This window comes from Osmerus mordax, chromosome 6 (genome assembly GCF_038355195.1).
Source record: "Osmerus mordax isolate fOsmMor3 chromosome 6, fOsmMor3.pri, whole genome shotgun sequence".
Lineage (NCBI taxonomy): Eukaryota > Metazoa > Chordata > Actinopteri > Osmeriformes > Osmeridae > Osmerus > Osmerus mordax.
Window position 1 is genome coordinate 14787284 of NC_090055.1, and position 22160 is coordinate 14809443.

Below are 22160 nucleotides of genomic sequence, written 5' to 3' on the forward strand. Positions count from 1 at the left end.
TACGAGGTCTGCCTTCGATGTCTTCATTGCTGCTGCTAGCTGTTTCCGACAGTTAGCCGGACTAGCTTTCTCCTCGTCTTCGGAGGTGGTCGGTCGTAGCCCAGATAAGCTCCGGATCAGGATACCGTTCGGTTGGATTTTTTTTAACCCTCGTGCTGCCTTCGAGTCACATGACCCAAAGGTTCATAACGAACCATCGTTGTGTTTACCCAATTTTACCCAATACAAAAACAAATAAAAATAATTTTCTTTTAACCATTCCAATGTGGGGGGTCTGAGACAGCCCGACAGTTAAAAGAAAATGCTTCACTTTGTTTTTGTATAAGGTAAATTTGTCGCAATACGACGGTGGGTCACAATGACTGATGGGTCAGAATGACCCGAAGATAACACAAGGGTTAAAGAAATGGAAACAGCAAACATATACTTTCTTTGGAGGGTGTTTAAGTTTCAAGGCTGCAAGCCACGCTGTTTTGCGTTCCTCAGTCCTTGGCATGCAGTGCAAAGCATACGGCGATGGACACGGACATTTTTTTCTAAGTTGTTTATGTTCGAAGCAAGACGTTTCTGACAACATTTTCAATTTTCTGGAATTGTTATGGCAACCAACAACGGCACAAGTTGAACCTGAGCTCATGTTAACAATTAAACACAACTTATTGTAATCAATGTAATCAATGTAATGTTCTCTGTCGATAAACGCTAGTAGAGGTTAGCCGCTGAACAGGAAACACAAAACCGGAGAGCGGAGCGCGGAAGTACGTCAGCACCCATAGGTTGCTGGAGAAACAATGTAAAGCAAGATGTGTTGCTGTTGCTGAAAAGAGGTGCGTTCCGACCTTATGTTCATCACAACCGCAAGCTGTAGTATGATTTTGTTGGTAACAGTTATTAGCAATGCTAACGTATCCTGTATCTAGCACCTGCCTTTCTCCAGTTATTTCAAATAGATAATCTTGACAGGCGTAAGCAATAGGCTAGACTGCTATTCGTTTTCTGGCTATTTTTTGGAAGCTTCCCTTCTAATGCCAACTACAGTCTAGCTAGAGTCATTTACTAAGTAAGGTATGTTGATGTGTTTAGAAATGTATTTAGCATTCTACCTATGCTAGATACAGGAGACGTAGCATTGCTAACTGTTATCGACAAAATCATACTTACAGCTTGCGTTTGTGTGTGGAACAGCACCTCTTTTCAGCAACAGCGGCTTAGCAAATTCTTCTTTAAATTGTCCAAGGTTTTCATTCAAAACTGTCCTCGGTGAAATGGTTCAAGCAAATGTGTAATTGAGGGTCGAACTGCACAGGGATCTTCTCATAGACAAACATCACAGCCCGTCGAGTTTTTGTTTCCTTCGGAAGACTCTGAAAAGTGTCAGCATTCCCTGTGCAGCCTGGAACACTTAATTTACAACCATAGTCCATTTTCAATATGCTAGAAAAACGTTCTTTGTAATTCTGTGGAAGTACACAGAGCAGCGTGCAGCAAATTTTGGGGCGTGACCAAGGTACAGACCACAGCCAAAAAAGGTGGAGCCACCGAACTGACCTACTGTTTTTCAGCTACATTTTTCAATTGTGAGATTTACATAGGAAAGAGGTGTCAATGGACTTTGAGGTTCACTGTATGTCCATTTTACCCACTGAACTGTCGTTATTCAACTGTGACAAGGTAAATTTGGTTCTGCAATCAATGACCCCTTTAAAGCATTCTGCTTCTGCATATCTCCGACATATTTTTTGACCCCCCCCCCCCCACACACACACACACACACATATACAACTTCTAAATAAAAGCCCTGTTGAAGGAATTCTATATGTATCTAATGTGATGAGGTGCATCATTTAATAACTTTTTAGTCTATATACCAAACATTCGGAATCTGTATCCTCACCCCCTCTCTCCTTCACCCAATCCTATCACCTCCTCTATTGGTTATCAGGCCCCTCGCATTTACATTTAGTCATTTAGCAGACGCTCTTATCCAGAGCGACTTACAGTAAGTACAGGGACATTCCCCCCGAAGCAAGTAGGGTGAAGTGCCTTGCCCAAGGACACATCATTTTGCGCGGCTGGGAATCAAACTGGCAACCTTCAGATTACTAACCCGACTCCCTCACCGCTCAGCCATCTGACTGACGTCTGACCGCATCCCTGCAGTTGCTGAGTGGGGTCAGCGGACAGGGGGGATGGATCAAAGCTTTTTTTTTTTTTTCAGCTTTCAGCATTCCAACGCATTTTTTAAGTTGATATATGTTGGTACTATAGTTTTTTCAATTTCAAAATATGACATGATATTCATCTTCCCAGAACGTCGTAATCACAGACTGTAAAAAGAATGCTTCCTTCCACTGTACAAAATGAAGCCAAAATATCCTGGATACGGGTGCTGTCATCTTGCGCTGGTGATGTCATTTGGAGCCAGAGTCTGCGCAGTTGTGATTGGGTGGTGGAGCCGCGGAATCAGGGTCCCACCCATACACTCGCCCAACCCAATCGCAAGCACACACTAACCCCTTTTTATATAGTCAAATAACTAATTAAAAACAAACTGATCCGAAAAATTAGCACTTGAACAGACATCAGCGTGATGAGAACTACTTAAAGGGCAGAAACCATAATTGAAAAAAAGCACTTTGATTTTTTTTTTTGGCTCATTGTCTCATGATTTGGCTTCACTTTTGAGCAGCTGTCGTTTTACAGTCAATGGTCATAATGGTGAGACTGAGGGCTCGTCGTTTGTGGAGAGATCATTTAGCCGTTGACAAATCAATTGTTAGGAATACAGTGGTTGTGTCAAAAAGCTTTATTTTTCACATGCTAACACATGAGACTAAATATATACTTTAAGATTAAGGAAAACCCCATAAATGCTTTCATGTGATCATCAGTTTTTAGATGCATGGAAGTAGATTTAATGTACCTGGCTGCGAAGAAACCTTAATTTGCCTTCACATCAGGGGCGGATCTAGAAACATATTCATGGGGTGGCAAGAGGGTGGCAGGAGATTTGAGGGGTGGCACCCACACGGCAGAAGTATATATATGCTGATGTAATTGCAGTCATATTAATCAATGTTTATTTGGAATCAATGTTTATTTGGAATGCCCCCAAATAAGACACTTTTACTTCAACATTACACTACATTATTATGGAACACTATTAAAGCCTTAAATCAAAGATATTGAGGAAACACTGAAAAATGGTTTCAAAAGTGTTTTCATTGATTTATTGGCTATTGGTTAATCAATAATAAACTGTATCACCAAACCGAAGGTTGGACAACTTGGTCAGCTAGTAGTAGAAGAATGTGCAACAAGTTTATATGGTCGATTATGACAAAGATATTGAAGAAACACTGAAAATTGTGTGTATTCAAATGTCTGCTAGGTTTTTCTGCATTTAGGCTCTCTACTCTTTTACCCCGGTCCCTAAATATGACACAGCGCCTGAACGGAGGTACGAATATGAATGTTTGTTGAATCTCGAATATAAAACTGATTTCACCTCGGTCTCGGCGCAGTGGGGAGGGTGGTTGGAGTCATCTAGTGCTGCATTCACTTGCAGTGGGATATTAGCAGGCCCAAACGTACACTGTAAAAAAAATCTGTCGATTTTACGGTAAAATACTGGCAGCTGTGGTTGCCAGAATTTTACCGTAAAAAATATGGTGACCATGTATAAGGCATTACGGTATGATTTTTGAGAACTGTAAAATGCAATGTTTAAAATTGTGTTATTTACAGTAAATTACTATTTTAAAAATGTCATAAACCTGTTTACAGTAATTTGCTGTCAATATAACAGGCAGAATGTAAACTATCTTACAGTAAACAACCGTAATAAATATAGTGACCATGTATAAGACATTACGGTATCATTTTTTAGGAACTATAAATTTCATGGTTGAAAACTGTTTTTCCAACGGTAAATTACTATGTAAAAACCAGATCTATTGTAAACTAGTTTACAGTGATTTTCTTTTAAAATAACAGCAATACTATGAATCTTTTTACGGTAAACACATTTTTTTAAATAATTTACAGTAAATTACTGGCAGCTGTGGTTGCCAGAATTTTACCATAAAAAATACAGTGATAACATATAGAACATTACGGTATGCCAGTAAATTTCACAGTTGAAAATGTTTTTTGTTTGTGGTAAATCTCTATGGAAAAACATATATTGTTAACCTAATATAATGTAAACTTTCAAATCAATTCCAATGCATCAATAACCAAGCAAACTTACTGCTAGTACCATAAATACTTCAACTTACTGAATATTGTGTAATAAGGAAAGGTTGCTTCTGGGAACAAAAACCAAGTCAAAACTGGAAAGCACAACTCAAACTTTAATCAAGTCACGGATGTTCAGAGCAGCTTCCAACAAAAATGGCAACAAAATAGCTGTTGCCTTGATCTTAGTGTTCAAGTAATAACTTCTTATTGTTTGACTTACTGAAAGGACAGCCTTTAACAAAAAATACACAAAATTGCTGCTTATTGCTTGTGTAATCAAAAGGCATTAGTAATTCAACAGAAAATGCACAATGAGCCAGTTTACATAAATTTAACAAAATCGCTTATTTTAACCCTTAAGTCGACCGAAAAGAAAGAATACAGAAAATTATTATTATTGTGTATACCGTTTCATACCAGTTTATACAGCTGGCGCTGTGCGGTCAGACAACAGTTCAGTTGGATAGGTCCATCTTTAACATGTCCCTCTCCAATCCTGGTCAGCGAGATCTGCGATGAGGGTAAGGACCCTTAAGTTGACCGAAAAGAAAGAATACTGAAAATTATGATCATTTGCAGCCCTTGTGTATACTGTTTCATACCAGTTTATACAGCTGGCGCTGTGTGGTCAGACAACAGTTCAGTTGGATAGGTCCATCTTTAACATGTCCCTCTCCAATCCTGGTCAGCGAGATCTGCGATGAGGGTGAGGACTCTTGGGTTCACCGTCAGCTGTTTCTTGTTCTTCTTTGTTTCAACTTTTGTGCCCCTCTCCGGATTGATCATGAAGAAACACCTTTGAACATAATTTCATAATCAAGGAATCTTTTTATTTTATTATCTAATAAAAATATAAATAAAAACACTTATTTACCTCTGAATGAACTCAAGTGTGGAGCCCAGATCCACGGGATAATGGATATTGAGGCAGTAGTAGGTTCCAAACATCAAACAGATGGCAGAGATGAAGTTGGGGATGTGGTCATTCACGACCTTGCCATCTACACTTAGCATAAACTGTCTTGAGGCATAGCAAGACGTTCCTGCAAAGAACAGACAGGTAAAATAACAGACCAGCCATTACCATCCAGAAGAAGTCTTACCAAAATTGCTAGGCTTTGAAGCAGCACTTTAAAAAATGACAGTGAATGACAGTTTTCATGTAATACTTCCTAACATTAGCTTAATGAAACTGATTATCAACACTTACCACATACAATGATGCATGGTGTCACAGGCAAGCTTTCCACTTGTACTTCCTTTGCCAGACATGTTTGTTCCACATAGTGGAAGAGGTTCTCCTCTTTTTCATTAAAGTACGAGAGAAGAAGGAGTATCATATCCTTGACATCTTCTGAGCAGCCCTCTAACGGTCCTCTCAGAATTTCCAGCTTTGTGACAGCCTGAAGAACTCTTTTGCTCTTGTCTGCACAAAAGGTTCTCATTAAGTCCAGAAGCCGTTTTCCCTTTTTTTCAACATTGGTGAGGAAAGTCTCTTTCAGTGATATGCCAGTGAGCTCTTGGAAGTGGACTGTCATGCCAATCTCCTGGAACAAAAAAGGCCACTCCTCCATGAGGGATTGCAGATCTGTTCCCTGGTTTATCTCTTTACGTTGGGAGTAGTAGGTACACTTCATTAGAGTTTCTACCTCGCCTGGGGTGAAGTTAGTCTGTTCACTGAGCGCTTTCATTTGGTCTTTCTTCTCTTGTTGGCTTTCTGGTGTCTCACTCACTGGCATATATTTCATGTCCCACTTTACGCAACCATAGGTGTCCTGCTTAGCTGCCCTTTGTTCAGCTGGGATTTCATCTGTTTCGTACTCTTCTGACCCCTGTTTGCGCTTCTTAATCCTTGGTGTTGAAGACCGCTTCACATTTTCAATCCGGGCTTGTAATTGCTTGACTAGTGAGTGATATCCTGGTCCAATCACATCACCTGCTATGACATCTTGCAGTGACTGTGGATACTTTGCAACCATTTTTTTGGCAACTTCTGTGGAGGCTTTTGTATTGGGAGAGGCACAGGCTTCCATCATGAAAGTAACAACAATCCAGACCATTTCTCTACGTAGCCGTGGACTTGGCCTTTTCCCCCTCTCTAAACACTGCATCAAGCCTTCAGGAAACTTTGTCCATGGGATCTGGAAGTCGTCAACCCAGTCTGCAGCAGTAATCGACGGGGAGAGACTGACTGAAGAGCATGTTGAGGAAGATGGAGGAGACAATGCTGACTGGCTATGGCCTTCATTGGTTTGTGCTGTAAAGAATGGAATCAACAAAATGTATTTAAAGTATGTTTTATCCTTAGTTCAGACCTACTTCAAAAATGGTTGTCAAAATTACTTACTGGTTTGTTTCCAGGCAGCTACCAATCTTCTTGCTTGAATTGGTCTCAGTGTTGAAAGCAGATCAGCTTCCTGGATGAAGTGAAAATCCTCGCTGGTCTCTACCCCCAATGATTGGAGTGTCTCCACTAAATTATCCAATACTGAGGCTGGGAGGTCTGGTATCACATTTGTGATGGCACTGCGAATGTTGATTTGCTCTGGATTATCCATTTCTGAGTATGTAAGTGATTAAAGCACAATTAACCACAGAATGACAGTCCAAGACAGTTAACAATGTGATAACACACTGTGTTTCAAAGGAACTATTTGGTATCCATCTTTCATATAAGATGGCAATGGATAGAAATCAATCAAGTCACTGATGTTCAGACACTGCATCTTTTCATTGTCTTTCCTAACTGAGTAAAGGTGGTAGTCAGAAAGGAATTCTGCTGTTTACACTGACATCAGAAAATGAACAGTGTCATTTTTAATCAAAATGAGCACTAGTTCACCAAACTGCACTGAGTCAATGTTCCGTGATAAGGAATTGCCCTTTTTTATATGACGTTCCCTTATACAGGATTTCTACTGTGACCTTTGTGTTGGTCTCAGTGAAGCCAAATTGTCTGACTGCATCTTGAATGGCTTTACTGTATAGTCCTGAGTAAAATGGACAACCATCTTTAACTTGGAAGACAGCCTTGCCCGATCCTGCTGAAAGATATGCATGTAACAGCTGATGTCTTTCAGACAGAGTAAGACAGAGGTTTTTGAAATTTTTCAAATTCCTTGCACATCTCTTGAAATAACTGTGCTTACTTTCAAAGCGCATTGTCCATAATCTGATCAGGGGTCCACATTTCAGAATCATTTCTGGGTAGTGACGTAAATAATGATGCTTTGGTTTCAGGCAACATTCTGGGAATAGAGCCTTTCTTGACTCTAAATATTCTTGAATAAGAACATCAAGGTATGCAACCTGAGGGACAGATTTTCTGAGCACATATCATGTCCACAATGTCTTTCAGCTGCAGAGTCAACTGCCACACATTATCTGCTTTATCTTCCACTCTGTCACCAATCATGAGAGGCAACAGCCTTAGAAAATTCAAATTCTGTACAGCTTGACCTGAGAGTTTAGTTCCATGGGGGCTGACCTCACATGGTTTTGTAGAAGCATCGGAAGCGCAGTATTTAAACTGTTTAATCCGTCGATTCAGAATGGAATAAGTGAACCAAGCCTTTTTCTTTATGAAATACTTAAGATACAGTGCAACATCGTAAGACAAAACACCCTCAAAGATGTCGTGTCCCAGACAAGGTGGCAAACCTGGCAGACAGACATTAAAGTATTTCAAAGAATTAAAGACCGACTTAAACTTTACTCCTTCCACATCTGTGGATGTACCTTCGGTCTGGAGGCGATCAACAGCAGAATTGTAGGACAATAGTCCTCTCTGGTCCACACAGATTTGGATCACCCTGAAAGTCAGATCTGTTTATTAAGCAGTACCTACAGAAATATTTTGAGGTGCTGAAATTTTCAGTGAATCCACCGATGCAATGGGAGCCCAAATTATCTCCAGCAATGCAATACAAGGTTCCCTTGACTGTTTCATTTGATACAACAATCCCATTATCCTACAATTCCTTCAAGTCTGTTATTAGTTCAGAGAACACCTTAGCATGCCCAAACGCTTTGAAATCTTTCTCTCTACACAATAACACAAGTGACATGTGGTCTGTATCAGACCGTACATGAAGTGGTAAGTTGGCAACAGATGCATAGACAGCTAAAACTTTATGTCTTGTCTTGGCAGAGCCTAAAGGGTTAACTACTTCGAAGGCATCCTGGTATAGAACTAACTTGACACATGATGGATTTTGAGAAAATAAATCATTGTTTTTGAATATCTGACCATCCCTAATGTCACTTAGAACATCTGAAGGAGATTTGGGTGAGTGCTCTCCTGACACACAGTTCTGCCACTGATCAGATTCTAACAAACAAGTCTCTCTCACAGGCACATAATAGGCAAACCTATCTATCCTGTTCTCATCTCTTCCTAAAAATATTTTCTTGGGCTCCACAGTTGAATTTTTCTTTGAAAGACTTGGCTCTTGAATAATCTGTTCGCATTGGCCCTGTATGATATGCAGTGAACAGATCAAATCCCTTGACAGCCTCACAAACCTTGGTTATGTCCTCATCTGATAATGAGGTGTCATTTTTTTTAGCAGTGAACTAAGTTTACTCAAAGTATATGTTTGACCCAACTCATTTATGTTTTGCATTTCCTCAACAATGTTCTGTATAGTTGAAGCAGGCTAAGGAACTGCCCCTGCAATCTCAAGTAGAACAAACTCACGTTTCTAAGATAAAGATCACTGAAATGTTCAGATATGTCCAAATCGACTTCATCTGTGCCTGTCGCTGGACCTGCATCACAGTGAGGGACAATGTCACCTGACTCAGGTGGAGTAGATGTTGACGGATGAGAAGCAGATTCTCTATACACATCACTTACACTGCTGTCTGTAAAACCTGTGCTTCCGTGACATATGCGCGGTAAATGAAGACTTGACTCGGAAATCTGTATTACATCCTCTAACTGGACAACTTACAGCACGTCCTTCTACAATATGCTCCTTCAAGTGAGCAATCAGTTCATGGGTATCTTTACACTGGCGTTCACACAAGGCCACTACACATTTAAAAGTGGTAACAGCCGTCCAGACTGTTTCATTAGCAGATACAACATTATGCCTCCGGTAAAAATGAGCCTTAAAAGCTCCATACCTGCAAAATGTCTGCTTGCATCCATCTCCAAAGCACTTAAAAAAACAGCGAGGTTCGTTTCTGTGGAGTTTGCAGTGAAGCACATAACCTCTCAAAGTCTTATGAGACTTACCACAGAAATCACAATTTACCATTGTGTATGTTCGACACAACATACACAATGTGGCAAAAGACAATTTAACCCAACTAACATTTAGCAAAATTAACACATTTTGTTAAATTAAGCAAAACTAACATTCACCTTTCAAGCAAGTGCAACACAAAACGGCAGAAAAGCCCGCGTTGTAGAGCTAGCATACCTATGTTAACTATGGCGTGAAATTAGTGCCAGGAGAGCGAGCTCTGTAAAAACGATTTGTAACTTGCAAAAAAGATTTGTGTCTCTGTAGAAAATGATTCGTGTACTTGCAAAAAAAAGTTTTGTGTCTCCGTAGAAGAAGGCAAGATTTGTGTACTTGCAAAAAAGATTTGTAACTTGCAAAAAAGATTTGTGTACTTGTAAAAAAAAGTTTTGTGTCTCCGTAGAAGAAAAAGATTTGTGTACTTGTAAAAAAAAGTTTTGTGTCTCCGTAGAAGAAAGAGATTTGTGTACTTGTAAAAAAAAGTTTTGTGTCTCCGTAGAAGAAAAAGATTTGTGTACTTGTAAAAAAAAGTTTTGTGTCTCCGTAGAAGAAAGAGATTTGTGTACTTGTAAAAAAAAGTTTTGTGTCTCCGTAGAAGAAAAAGATTTGTGTACTTGTAAAAAAAAGTTTTGTGTCTCCGTAGAAGAAGGCGGGAACACTGCTCCCAAAACCATCTAAGCCAATCAAATATAGCCATTTCTGTGTCTAATATCATTGGACATTTACGTCTGTCTATCACACAAAGAACGTCAGCGAATAAGAACAAAACTAGAATGCTGATGATTTCAATGGTGAGTCATTTGGTAAGTAGTTCAAAATATCCATGGGCATGTATCTTTAATGCAACATTTAAAGATTATTCGGTTAGCACACTCTTAACAGTATAAGGTATCCAGTATATGGATAAGAGTCGTAGTAAGTTGAATAGTTTTTTAATGTAAATATGTATACGGATATTTAATTAGACGACCAGTCATTAAACCTAGCATTAGATGGACAATGTGCAGCTAAATGGCAAGGAACTGCCGCGAAATCACTCAATGTAGTTAGTGGTTTTCATTCGAAATGAAAGCTGGCAGTAAATAATACACTCTAGAGTGAAAGATCCATATCTTTTTAATTTTTTGCGCTTAACTTTCCCAGCCAACATTTGAGATCAGTGTGTCCAGCTCATGTTTAGTTAAGCATGGCGAATACACCAACATTGCAGCCGGTAAGCATCATACTAAGCGTTCACAGCTTACATAACCACCATTGCTATGGTGTCATTGAACTATTACCAATCTTTTGGTTAGCTAACTAGTGGCCCAGCTGAATGTTAGTTAAGTGTTGTTATATAGCTTAACTAATGTTTTAATGAATAAACTCTACTAGTGTTAACGTCAGCCACATCAACATAATTATCTTTTTCAGGACGAGCTACAGAACCAAATCAAGGATGCAGCTCAAAACCTGTTCTCTCTGCTGGCCAGACATACCAGCAGCCCAACCGCATCCCTGGTGGACACCCCCTCCCAATCACTTCCTGGCCCTGCATTAAGTGGTGGCCGTGGTGCGAGCCCAAGCCTGCATCTAGTACACCAGCCGCCACCTACTCACCACCTAGTCCCAGCTGGTGGCCGTGGTGCGAGCCCAAGCCTGCATCTAGTACACCAGCCGCCACCTACTCACCACCTAGTCCCAGCTGGTGGCCGTGGCCATCCATCAGTACAGGAGGAGATGGAGAGGTTATAACAGATTGAACAGCATTGTTTATCTTCATATGTTGTCTCCATGTAAACTGTTATCAATTCTTGAAATTGCTTGAATCTTTACTCAGATCCTTTCCATACTACGGAAAGCGGAGGAAGGGGGTGCCTGGAAGGAGGCCTCCGCCATCAAATAAGATTCAACCAGTGAAATACATCAGGTTGCAGTTCATACTGATGGCGGAGGTCACGGACAAGACTCCAAAACCAAAACAGGAGACCCAACTCCTTGAGGCGGGCCTTGGAAGAAGGACCATTAATATGCCGGAGAGAGCTGAATATGAAGAGGTATTGTAAAATGTATCTTTTGGTATGTTGAATATCGTTGTAGAATGTTGTGTGTAGGGATGTGATGGTTACCGGTATTAACTGTTAATGTGATGTGGAGACTTTGTGAAAATGTGATGGTTTGCCATCATAGTCAAAATATTTATTTTTGATTGAATGTGTTCAGATTGTCGGCCTTCTTGAAGACACCTATCCGAAACTAAAGCTGTTATCGGGGGGATGGCTGTTCTATAAAGCGGCAGGTAAAATGTAATGATTTGTAGGCCAAGAAAGTCATTGTTGGGAGGGTCCGATGACAGTGCAGTGATGGATATTATACCTAATGCTGTTACAATTCATCATGAATTCTCTCTTTGATAGAATATTCATAATATTTTCCAAATTAAGGTGGTAGTGGACAGAGAAAGCTGTCCGTGATACCTTCGGAAACAGAAGGGTATAATGCCACCATGCTGAAAGCTGCAACCACGAACGGAAAGAACATTCTTTACATAGTACCTTTACAAAACAGTCTGGACACATCTCCACTGCCACACACATCACCAGAATTTTCAAGAATGCCTAAATCAATTTGCAACACATGTGGCAAGACCATGCCTCTTCCATTCCTGCCTATGCATATTGAACAGTGCATGGAAGAGATCATTGAGGTAGACTACATTAAGGAGGTAACTGAAGAGGAGGTAACTGAAGAGGCTACACCGGCATGGAATGTGGAAAATGTAAGCAAAAGCTTTTTTGTCTGAAGTATCTTGGCATACAATATTTTGTAGTGTGATAATAAATATTTGACATATAAATATTTTCATGAGCATTTTACATATTCTTTTAGGAGAGATGTCCAACATGTGGAAAATCATTCTTAAAAGCCTTCATAGAGCTCCATGCCAGCTCCTGTGGTGACATGTAAGTATAACCTTACATAAAATCTGAAATCTTTCTGTTATTTGATCTGTCTTGATTGTGACTGCAAATTGTTTTATGCAAGTCTGATAATTGATGCGGATGACAAAGAAGATCCTTCTGCATCTCCGGAAGGCGGTATATTAAGAGGAACTGTGGCAGGAGGAGATAGAGAGCAGAGAGCTGAAGCAGGAGGTCCCAGTACGGTCCAGAGAGGAGGAGCTGAAGCAGGAGGTCCCAGTACGGTCCAGAGAGGAGGAGCTGAAGCGGGAGGTCCCAGTACGGTCCAGAGAGGAGGAGCTGAAGCAGGAGGTCCCAGTACGGTCCAGAGAGGAGGAGCTGAAGCGGGAGGTCCCAGTACGGTCCAGAGAGGAGGAGCTGAAGCGGGAGGTCCCAGTGAAGAGGTTGCATTTGGGCCTGGCAGGTCTATTACTGAACCAACACCGGGTAAGCATATTGCCATCTCAAACTCGTACTACCTATTTAAAAGATTGTGATTGCAGTGATACTTGATGTTAACCCATTTCTCGCGTCAACAAGTCTTAGGATAGATGTTCTTTGTAGGTATACTTTTAGATGTCTTGTATAATTATGGTACTGAATTCCTCCCAGTTAAAAAAAATATCATAAGTACACTTTTTGGCTACATTTAAGACTGGATGCTCACTGAGTGCCCCCAACGAGCAGCAGTGCTTTTCAAAAGGAGTTTATTGGCAAAGGAGGTTGACAGCGAACCGCTCAAGTTTAGCCTGGATCTCAGACAGAGTGTTGAGGACAGAGAGAGGGCCATAATCTGCTTTTACAAGGCCAACACCACAAACTGGGCTAGACCTCTTCGGTGCTGGCTGGAAGGTAGGATGTCACTTTTGAAACAGACCTATTCGCAAATGGTCATCCTCCCATTATCGTGTGTATACATACACAAAGCATTTGGACTTTTGTAGCTCATATATTCAAACCATTTATTGCAATATCAATATGAAATTGGGAATCTACAGCACTTTCTTTTTTAACACTTTTATTGAATTTGATGGGTCAACTTTTCATATGTCAACAATAGCTCTCTTTACACCATACATTTTCATAGCTTTAACAGTATTATTTAAGTGAAAAGATATTTACTTTATCATGAAAAGGATCTGAGGGGGCTAGCATTTGGCCAGAACTAGACATCATGTAATATAGATTGATTTAAATACAACATTATGACCCTCACTTATATCTATCTATTTATTTCTATCATAATCTACCTACCTCACAGGGGATGCTGCCATTGGTGAAGGTGTGAACCGTCATGTCCTAAACCTAACAGTTCAGACTCTCCAAACTGGCTTCCATGTGAACTATGGTATGTGGCCCAATAATCAAAGTTTCTGTCATCTGGAAAGTCCTTTTATGATAAGTGCTTAATGCTGTTTTTATCTCCCGTATCTCCATTACTTTTTTACTCAGGTAACGGAGATGTAACCATACTTTTTGAAGGGCAGCAGGACCACTTAGTGCCCTGTGCTTCTCAACTTCTTCTGGATAGTGACCTCTTCCTCATGGCTGGGAGGATTCTGGGACATTCCTTCCTTCATGGAGGCCCTGTGCTGGCCGGACTATGTCCAGCCGTGGTGTGCGTGCTCTTGGGAGACAAGCCAGACGCTACTACCATCACCCTGGATGATGTTCCTGATATGGACATGCGGAAGATTATTGCATCCGTATGTATAACAGTAATAACAAACATTGTTTTGTTATTTTATGGTCCAGGTTAACTGATTTTTTAAACGATAAGATTCCGTCTGTTGGATCGGACCAATATATCTCAACCACCGACAGGGTCTATGACAATGAAATTATCAGTTTTATTCACGTCACATGACAATGGTCATAATGTTATGGCGGTGTATTCATCCTATGCATAAAGAGCACATTTAAACTACACATTGAGCTTTAATTAAGTGACTTGGTTGTTTTGAAGCTGGAGGGTCAAGCAGATCTAAGCGAGGAAGAACAGAGCGCTGTAAAGCAGTTGGCGGAGAGCTGGGAGATAGGGAGACAGTTCCTCACAGAGGAGACCCGCCACTGGCTGTTCCACCGCCTTTTACAACATGCGGTACTCTACATATCTAGTCAGATTTAAACAGAGGCAGAATTTATCTTTCTATCCAAAAAACATTACACATCTTAAGACACGGAGCTGTCAATTTAATATCAAGTTCTTCACAGAAGTTAGTTCCTACTGTACTAGACTTGAGGATGGTCACCAGACCACACTAGCGTCTCACATTGATATTTGTCTTGCCTTAACTTTTATGATCATGTTACCTATGTTTTACTGTTTTTTAGGTCCTTGGTAGAACTGCACAACAGATAGTACAGTTAAGAAAAGGCATCAAACAGACTGGAGTGTGGCCTTTGCTATCCACCAAAAGAGCAACAGCCAGATTGATGTTTCCCCGCTTGGCCGATGTGGCCATCAGCCCTGAGGTAAAATAAGGTTGTTGTGTGTCAGTAAGTCATTTAAAAATGTTGGTAATATACTTTGTTGGTATTGAATCTATAATGATTTTGAATATACATTTGTTTAAATCAGAAGTCACAATGGACTTGCACCTATTTAGTCATTTTCCTCTTAGCACCTTTTAGTGTAATCATGTGCAGATGAGTACAATGAAAGTGACTAACATTTGGAATGGTTCAACATGCTTTTTTTGTTTTTTTTATACATCAGACGATCCTTGATCGCATTATCTGGCCTGTGGAGAAACCAATGGAGGAGGAGGAGGATGAGCCCTACTCTCTGGATATTAGATGCACTGTAGCAGGATACCTCCGCCAATTCATTGAGACAGGTTTTTGTTACATCTGCCTATTATGCTTGCTTAAAGGTGTGACACATAAAGATATTCTTTTTTAGTTGTGAGGTTTTAAGCATTCAAAGTTGCACATCAACCAGGCAAAAGTAAAAGGCAGGAAGCTTCCTGTAATATGTATTGAATTTAGATTTCTTACTCAGCGTCACAAAAGTCTTTGAGGGCCCTGCTTCGGTTTTGGACAGGATGGGAGGTCCCAACAGAGGATCTCCACATGGAGGTGGTCCATGGCTCGCACCCTCGATCTTCCACTTGTTTCCAGTCCCTGAAGTTGCCTGGAAACTATGACAATTATGCCATGTTCAGCTTGTCACTGGAGTCCTGCATATCAACCTGTGACACAGGTTTTGGTCTCGTCTAAGGCCAGGAATACACCGGGCTTGTTCAATTTGCAATATATATATTAGGAAGGTCTAGACAAATGTACCATTTCATTCAACGTTTCGTTTTTGTACAAGGTTTTATTCACAAATTAAACACTCAGAATATTTTTCATTGTCAGGATTCATTCAATTATCAGATTGCCATGTCAATGATACTATACTCTACCAGCAAGATGTGACGTATGCCTGACACACATTAGGTAAATGTCCCTGCCAAAACTGACTGAATGTGCAGTAGGTTGTACAGCCATGCGCAGCTCCGCAATGGCGGCCTGGTCTAATGGGCAGTCGATGTCTGGGACTACAACTCCACTGTCTGGATCTTCTTCAAATCCTGTGGCATCCCAGTCAATGTCATCAATCTGCATTCCCTAAAATGGAGAACAGATCATTAGAAATACTTCCAATTTTAAAACCCTTTAGCAATCGAATGGGTTCCAGGATCTGTGTTAGGATAATTTCTCAAGTAATGCAGTTGTCGGATTCAAAGAAAGTACAATGGTTCAATGCTTGCCGGCAAAGAGACAAAATCTGATCGCAATACAAAGTTTGTCTGTCAGTATGTTGTGCTAGCTACACTATTTAAGCAACACCATGCTAAACAGTCATTGGTTCATACACAGGCATGCAAATGTCCCATGGCCCTTCTTTCATTGGCTCCCTTGCATAGACCTGGCGCGCGTGTGCATGCATGTTTACGTGTGTGCGTGTTTACGACATGATGTCAAGCAAATGGTCACCAGACCTTGCGTCTCCACCTAGTCCTTGTCACACGGTATCTCCTTAAAACAACGAAAACCCCCAACATCTAGTCTTAACAAATACTCACCCATCCCCCAGAGTTATAAGAAAAGCCTAGAGTTTGTTAAGGGAGTCTCTCTTATCTACTGACAAAGAATGCTAAGCACAGTATCATTTTATACAGAATAAAAGTTGTGACATCTTCAATTTTTCCAACAGTCTGTTATTTCAGTGTGCTGACAGGGCTTATTGTAATTAGGCCTTTAAGTGAATTACCTCTGCAGCGTCTGGCTCGGTAACTGGATTCTCCATGAGACCCAAGTGCCAAAGCTGGTTTGGGGTCCGGCCTCTCTCTGTGCGCAGAGAGTGGTCATCCCAGCCTTTAGCAAAATGTTCAAGGTCCTGCTGCAGCCGAGGTACAAAGACAAAGTGTACACAGAACAGATGCAAACTGTCAGCAAGGTCCAGGAGTCCTTCATCCTCTAAGCTGTGCAGGACATCGTAGTAGACATGGGTCACTGCAGTCCACACGTCCCTCCATAGGCGTTCAATCCTTTAAAATAAGGCCATGATAGAAGAATCAGTTTGTACAACATAACATGAATCTAATCACGTTGGGACATTTTCTTTCTGTAGATAATAATAGTAATCTAAAAATGTATTTAGAATGATTCTTAACTCAATTGGATAAATGTCAATTGATCTGCCTTAATGTGTGTAGGTGTTTAACAGATTTCCTTGTCTTGCAAAGGCACACTTGGTCTACTGCAGCCTTGATTAATGATCCTATTTGAATTTGTATGCGTTAGACAACTTTTCTAGTGGGGACAAACACAAAGTGTGTCCGGCATTACGATTCACACCTACATGTGTTAAGTTACAAAAAGCTGGCACATTGAGACAAGGCTGAGTTGAGTGTGCTGGTATTACCTCTGGTTATGGACGCTCTTTCCAGATATGAAGCTTCCATGTCCAGTTCCTCGGGTGGTGAACATTGCTCTAGCAATGTCAACATTCTCTACACCCTGATCAGCTCTCACCCTTCAAAGAGAAAGTCTATGATCTGTTTTGCAATAGTAAAGGACATTTCAAACATGCTGTATTAATTATTGAAAACACTATGACAATCACTCATCATAAATTGAACCATTTACAAAACTAAGAGGTGAGAAAAACTTTACTTGTAAGGCCAACCAAACATCATAACACCTTCCATGAAAAAGTCAAAGGCAGTGGCAGCACGGTTGTTGGTGGCTGTTTTAAGGTACATGATCTGTAGGGAAATAAAAATCCCAATTTAGAACATTGACTCATAAAAGTATGTATCAAAGATTAGGAAATGGTGCATAGATAACCAAAAAATTAGATATACATTCTTGAACCGAAGATGTGACACTTAGCGCAGTCTATAAGTTGCAAATAGATTGTCAAAATAGCATGTGTGTGAGGAATGCAAAATGATGGTTAACAGTCAGTAGGACAATGCATTAACCTCTAGCTTGTGCCCCAAATGAACAAATGGACAAAGAAAATAGACAAATTACAGTACCTTGCGTGAAAACCCGTCGATCCCACCAAAGATCACTATGTTGTATCTAAATAGAAAATTTAAAGCATTGTCACTATTTAGATATGTTATATCTGGTTGATCAGTAACAAAGCCAAGGTTTGATGTGATATACCTGATGAGTTTATGGTTTGTGTCTATGTGCTGTAAGTGTCTTGGTCCACAAACTGAATATACACGACGAACAACACAGCCCATGCCTGTCAACCTGTCCAAGATCCCAGCTGTATCCACACGGTGCATGGAAGCCTTCACTCTCTCCCACTGCACATGGTAGCCCTCTGACTGCAGGCACCCTTTCATAAGGCGGTAACCTGTGTGGGGGAGTCTTGACTTGATTGCCCTCACTTTACCGTCTAGTTCATCATCAGTCATGGTGGAATACTGACTTCTCACTGACAGGTTGAAGTCACTCATCCGGCGAAAGATGGTTCTTCTCGACACCCCAGTTACTTCTGCAATGCAGGTAGCAGAAAGGCCAAGATCAAGCAGACTTCTTATGTGTTCTACTGAAACTTCAAGTATCAGACGTCCATTGGGTGTAATCTGCCATGTCACGGATGGTGAGGGTGAAGAATGAGTTTGCCTCATAAGCAAATGATAGAGATGTTCAAGGGCTTCACTGATTCCATTTGGCAGGATTTGGCCTGCTGCACTGAGGAAAGTCCTCTCCTGTGTGACCATATACTTTAAGTAGTCAAGGTCTAGCGGGTTGTCATTGAGGGCATGCTGCAGTCTTGTCATTAGCCTTGACGTACAATCTTGAACAAAAATGTCCTGTAATAACAAGATTCAGATTCAAGATTCAGGTCAGTTACAGCATTACTTTGATTTTAAAAAGTGACATTAGTTACATTAAAAAACATGTAAAGTTGTGAACGCTTAGTATGATGCTTACCGGCTGCAATGTTGGTGTATTTGCCATGCTTAACTAAACATGAGCTGGACACACTGATCTCAAATGTTGGCTGGGAAAGTTAAGCGCAAAAAATTAAAAAGATATGGATCTTTCACTCTAGAGTGTATTATTTACTGCCAGTAATGACTGGTCGTCTAATTAAATATTGGTATAAATATTTACATTAAAAAACTATTCAACTTACTACGACTCTTATCCATATACTGGATACCTTATACTGTTAAGAGTGTGCTAACCGAATAATCTTTAAATGTTGCATTAAAGGTACATGCCCATGGATATTTTGAACTACTTACCAAATGACTCACCGTTGAAATCATCAGCATTCTAGTTTTGTTCTTATTCGCTGACGTTCTTTGTGTGATAGACAGACGTAAATGTCCAATGATATTAGACACAGAAATGGCTATATTTGATTGGCTTAGATGGTTTTGGGAGCAGTGTTCCCGCCTTCTTCTACGGAGACACAAAACTTTTTTTTACAAGTACACAAATCTTTTTCTTCTACGGAGACACAAAACTTTTTTTTACAAGTACACAAATCTTTTTCTTCTACGGAGACACAAAACTTTTTTTTACAAGTACACAAATCTCTTTCTTCTACGGAGACACAAAACTTTTTTTTACAAGTACACAAATCTTTTTCTTCTACGGAGACACAAAACTTTTTTTTACAAGTACACAAATCTTTTTTGCAAGTTACAAATCTTTTTTGCAAGTACACAAATCTTGCCTTCTTCTACGGAGACACAAAACTTTTTTTTGCAAGTACACGAATCATTTTCTACAGAGACACAAATCTTTTTTGCAAGTTACAAATCGTTTTTACAGAGCTCGCTCTCCTGGCACTAATTTCACGCCATAGTTAACTAGCCTAACATTATTACAAAGCTTTGTTTGCTATCACGCTGGAACAAATTCTTTAGACATGCAGACATATCTAATGAAGATAATTTTACCACCGTGCTCTTAAGTCGAGTTGTGCCATCACAAAATAAAGCTAGCTAGCTAGCTAGTTAGTTAATCCTCAAAAGAAAGAAAAAACTGCATCCACATGCAGAAAATTTAACGGTTTGAATTGTGTGACCTTAACGTGACAAAAGACAATTCAACTCAACTAACATTTAGCAAAATAACACATTTTGTAAAGTTAAGGAAAACTAAAATCCACCTTTTAAGCGAGGGCAACACAAAACTGCAGAAAAGACCGCGTTAAATTTAACCTGATGCATGTAGCTAGAGCTAGCACACCTAGCCTATGTAAACTAAACTAACATTAGCTACAAAGCTTTGTTTGCTATCAAGGTGGAACCAATTCTTTAGACATGGAGACATATCTAAAAGAAAATTTTACCACAGTGCTCTTTAGTCTCGTTGTGCCATCACAAATTAATCCTCACAGAAGAAACCCCAAAAATGCCTCACCTTAGCTCAGTTTGATTTGTGTGACCGTTACGTTGCGCGTGTCTCTTTCTCCTGTGTGTGTTTGTGCGCGCGTGCGCGTCTCTGCCTCAGTCACTGGTTGGCGGGCCTCAGCAGAGTGCACACAATATTCTCCAAATACTCTGCAGTCACAGCAGGCCCGTTTTGAGGATTATAATGCTGAACTCAAAAAGTACTCAAAAATTCACATCTGCAAAATCTGACATTCGCGGGCGCAGAATTACGACGAAAACCTGCGGAATTCCAAATAGAATGCATTGGTCTGAGGAAAAATTTAAATAAACTTGTCAACTCATATTACGTCTATTCTTTCGAAATATTTAACCTGTAAACAGAGCCCATTGCCATCAGTGTAGGTAGTAGGTCTGTGATAGCAATCAAAGGAAGTATGTCAACCCTGAAACTGATACAGTAACTTACATTTACATTTATTCATTTAGCAGATGTTTTTATCCAAAGCGACTTCCAAGAGAGAGCTTTACAAAGTGCATAGGTCACTGATCATAACAACAAGATAGCCACAAAACATTGCGAGTAGCCAAAACATGAAGCACACATTGTGACCAACCAAAATAAGTGCCAAAGGGAAGAACCATAAGAGCATGTAGTTAAACAAGTTACAATTAAACAACATGAACCGCTATAAGTGCAAGTGTACCTGTGGAAAAAAGCAAGCAACAATAATGAAAACAATATATCACAGCGAGTACAAAAATTTCAGTCAATTACCACTAACCACAAGAGCAACAAGTCTCTAAGCAAGAGTCATTGTGATCCTTGAGGAAACTAACATCGGGTCAAGCGAACCGTTCCTAAGTACCGTTGTACTCCCGGAACAAGTGCGTCTTGAGCCTTTTCTTGAAGGTGGAGAGACAGTCAGTGTCTCTGATGGAGGTGGGGAGTTGATTCCACCACTGGGGGGCCAGACAGGAGAAGAGCTTGTGTTGGGACCGGGCGGTCTTGAGCGGTGGGACCACCAGGCGGTTGTCTGAAGAAGGCCGTAGGTGACGGGTGGGGGTGTAAGGCTGCAGGAGAGACTTGATGTAGACGGGTGCAGTCCCGTTCACTGCTCGGAAGGTCAATACCAGGGTCTTGAATCTGATACGGGCCATGATAGGTAGCCAGTGGAGAGAGATGAGGAGTGGGGTAACATGGGAGCGTCTGGGTAGATTGTAGACCAGGCGGGCCGCTGCGTTCTGAATCCTCTGAAGAGGGCGGGTTGCACATGCTGGGAGACCAGCGAGCAGCGAGTTGCAATAGTCCAACTTGGAGAGGACGAGTGCTTGGACTAGCAGCTGGGTGGAGTGCTCAGACAGGTATCTCCTGATCTTCCGGATGTTGTAGAGGGTGAATCTACACGACCGGGAGACCGCAGCAATGTGGGCCGTGAGGGAGAGCTCGTTGTCCAAGGTTCCTGGCAGAGGATGAAGGGGTCACTGTCGCAGATCCCAGGGTGATTGAGAGATCGTGGGAGATGGAGGGTTTAGCCGGGATGATGAGAAGTTCTGTTTTGGCGAGGTTCAGCTGGAGGTGGTGCTCGGTCATCCAGGCGGAGATGTCTGTGAGGCAGGCCTCAATCCTAGCTGAGATCCCCGGATCGGTCGGGGGGAACGACAGGTACAGCTGCGTGTCGTCAGCATAGCAGTGGTAGGAGAAGCCATGGGAGGTGATGATTGGTCCAAGTGAGGTGGTGTACAGAGAGAAGAGGAGGGGTCCAAGGACGGAGCCCTGTGGGACACCAGTGGAGAGCTGGCGAGGGCCTGACAGTTTGCCTCCCCAGGAAACCTGGTAGGATCTTCCCGACAGGTAGGAT

General features: G+C 41.0%; 2 protein-coding genes across 2 annotated transcripts; both read right to left on the bottom strand.

The window, feature by feature from the left end:
• Positions 1–4876: 4876 nt before the first annotated feature.
• Positions 4877–6190, bottom strand: LOC136944856 (uncharacterized). Its single transcript, XM_067238776.1, has 3 exons — positions 5453–6190; positions 5117–5285; positions 4877–5038 (listed from the first exon to the last, which is right to left on the bottom strand). The coding sequence occupies exons 1-3, from the start codon at positions 5988–5990 to the stop codon at positions 4903–4905; spliced, it is 843 nt and encodes a 280-aa protein (XP_067094877.1). The 5' UTR covers positions 5991–6190; the 3' UTR covers positions 4877–4902.
• A 9633-nt stretch (positions 6191–15823) lies between these two features.
• Positions 15824–18402, bottom strand: LOC136944356 (uncharacterized). The gene is made up of 6 exons (XM_067238102.1): positions 18101–18402; positions 17968–18013; positions 17600–17691; positions 17349–17459; positions 16695–16971; positions 15824–16048 (listed from the first exon to the last, which is right to left on the bottom strand). The coding sequence occupies exons 1-6, from the start codon at positions 18400–18402 to the stop codon at positions 15833–15835; spliced, it is 1044 nt and encodes a 347-aa protein (XP_067094203.1). The 3' UTR covers positions 15824–15832.
• Positions 18403–22160: the final 3758 nt, after the last annotated feature.

Bases quoted from the DNA above. Each gene is read 5' to 3' on its own strand.
- LOC136944856 (XM_067238776.1), bottom strand. From the start codon at position 5,990: ATGAAATATATGCCAGTGAGTGAGACACCAGAAAGCCAACAAGAGAAG. The intron at 5,286-5,452 runs GTAAGTGTTGAT...TGTTCTTTGCAG, and splicing joins ACCATGCATCATTGTATGTG to GAACGTCTTGCTATGCCTCA. The intron at 5,039-5,116 runs GTAAATAAGTGT...TTATGTTCAAAG, and splicing joins ACACTTGAGTTCATTCAGAG to GTGTTTCTTCATGATCAATC.
- LOC136944356 (XM_067238102.1), bottom strand. From the start codon at position 18,402: ATGAGTGACTTCAACCTGTCAGTGAGAAGTCAGTATTCCACCATGACT. The intron at 17,692-17,967 runs GTACTGTAATTT...ATTTCCCTACAG, and splicing joins TCGACGGGTTTTCACGCAAG to ATCATGTACCTTAAAACAGC. The intron at 16,049-16,694 runs GTAATTCACTTA...TCTCCATTTTAG, and splicing joins CCGAGCCAGACGCTGCAGAG to GGAATGCAGATTGATGACAT.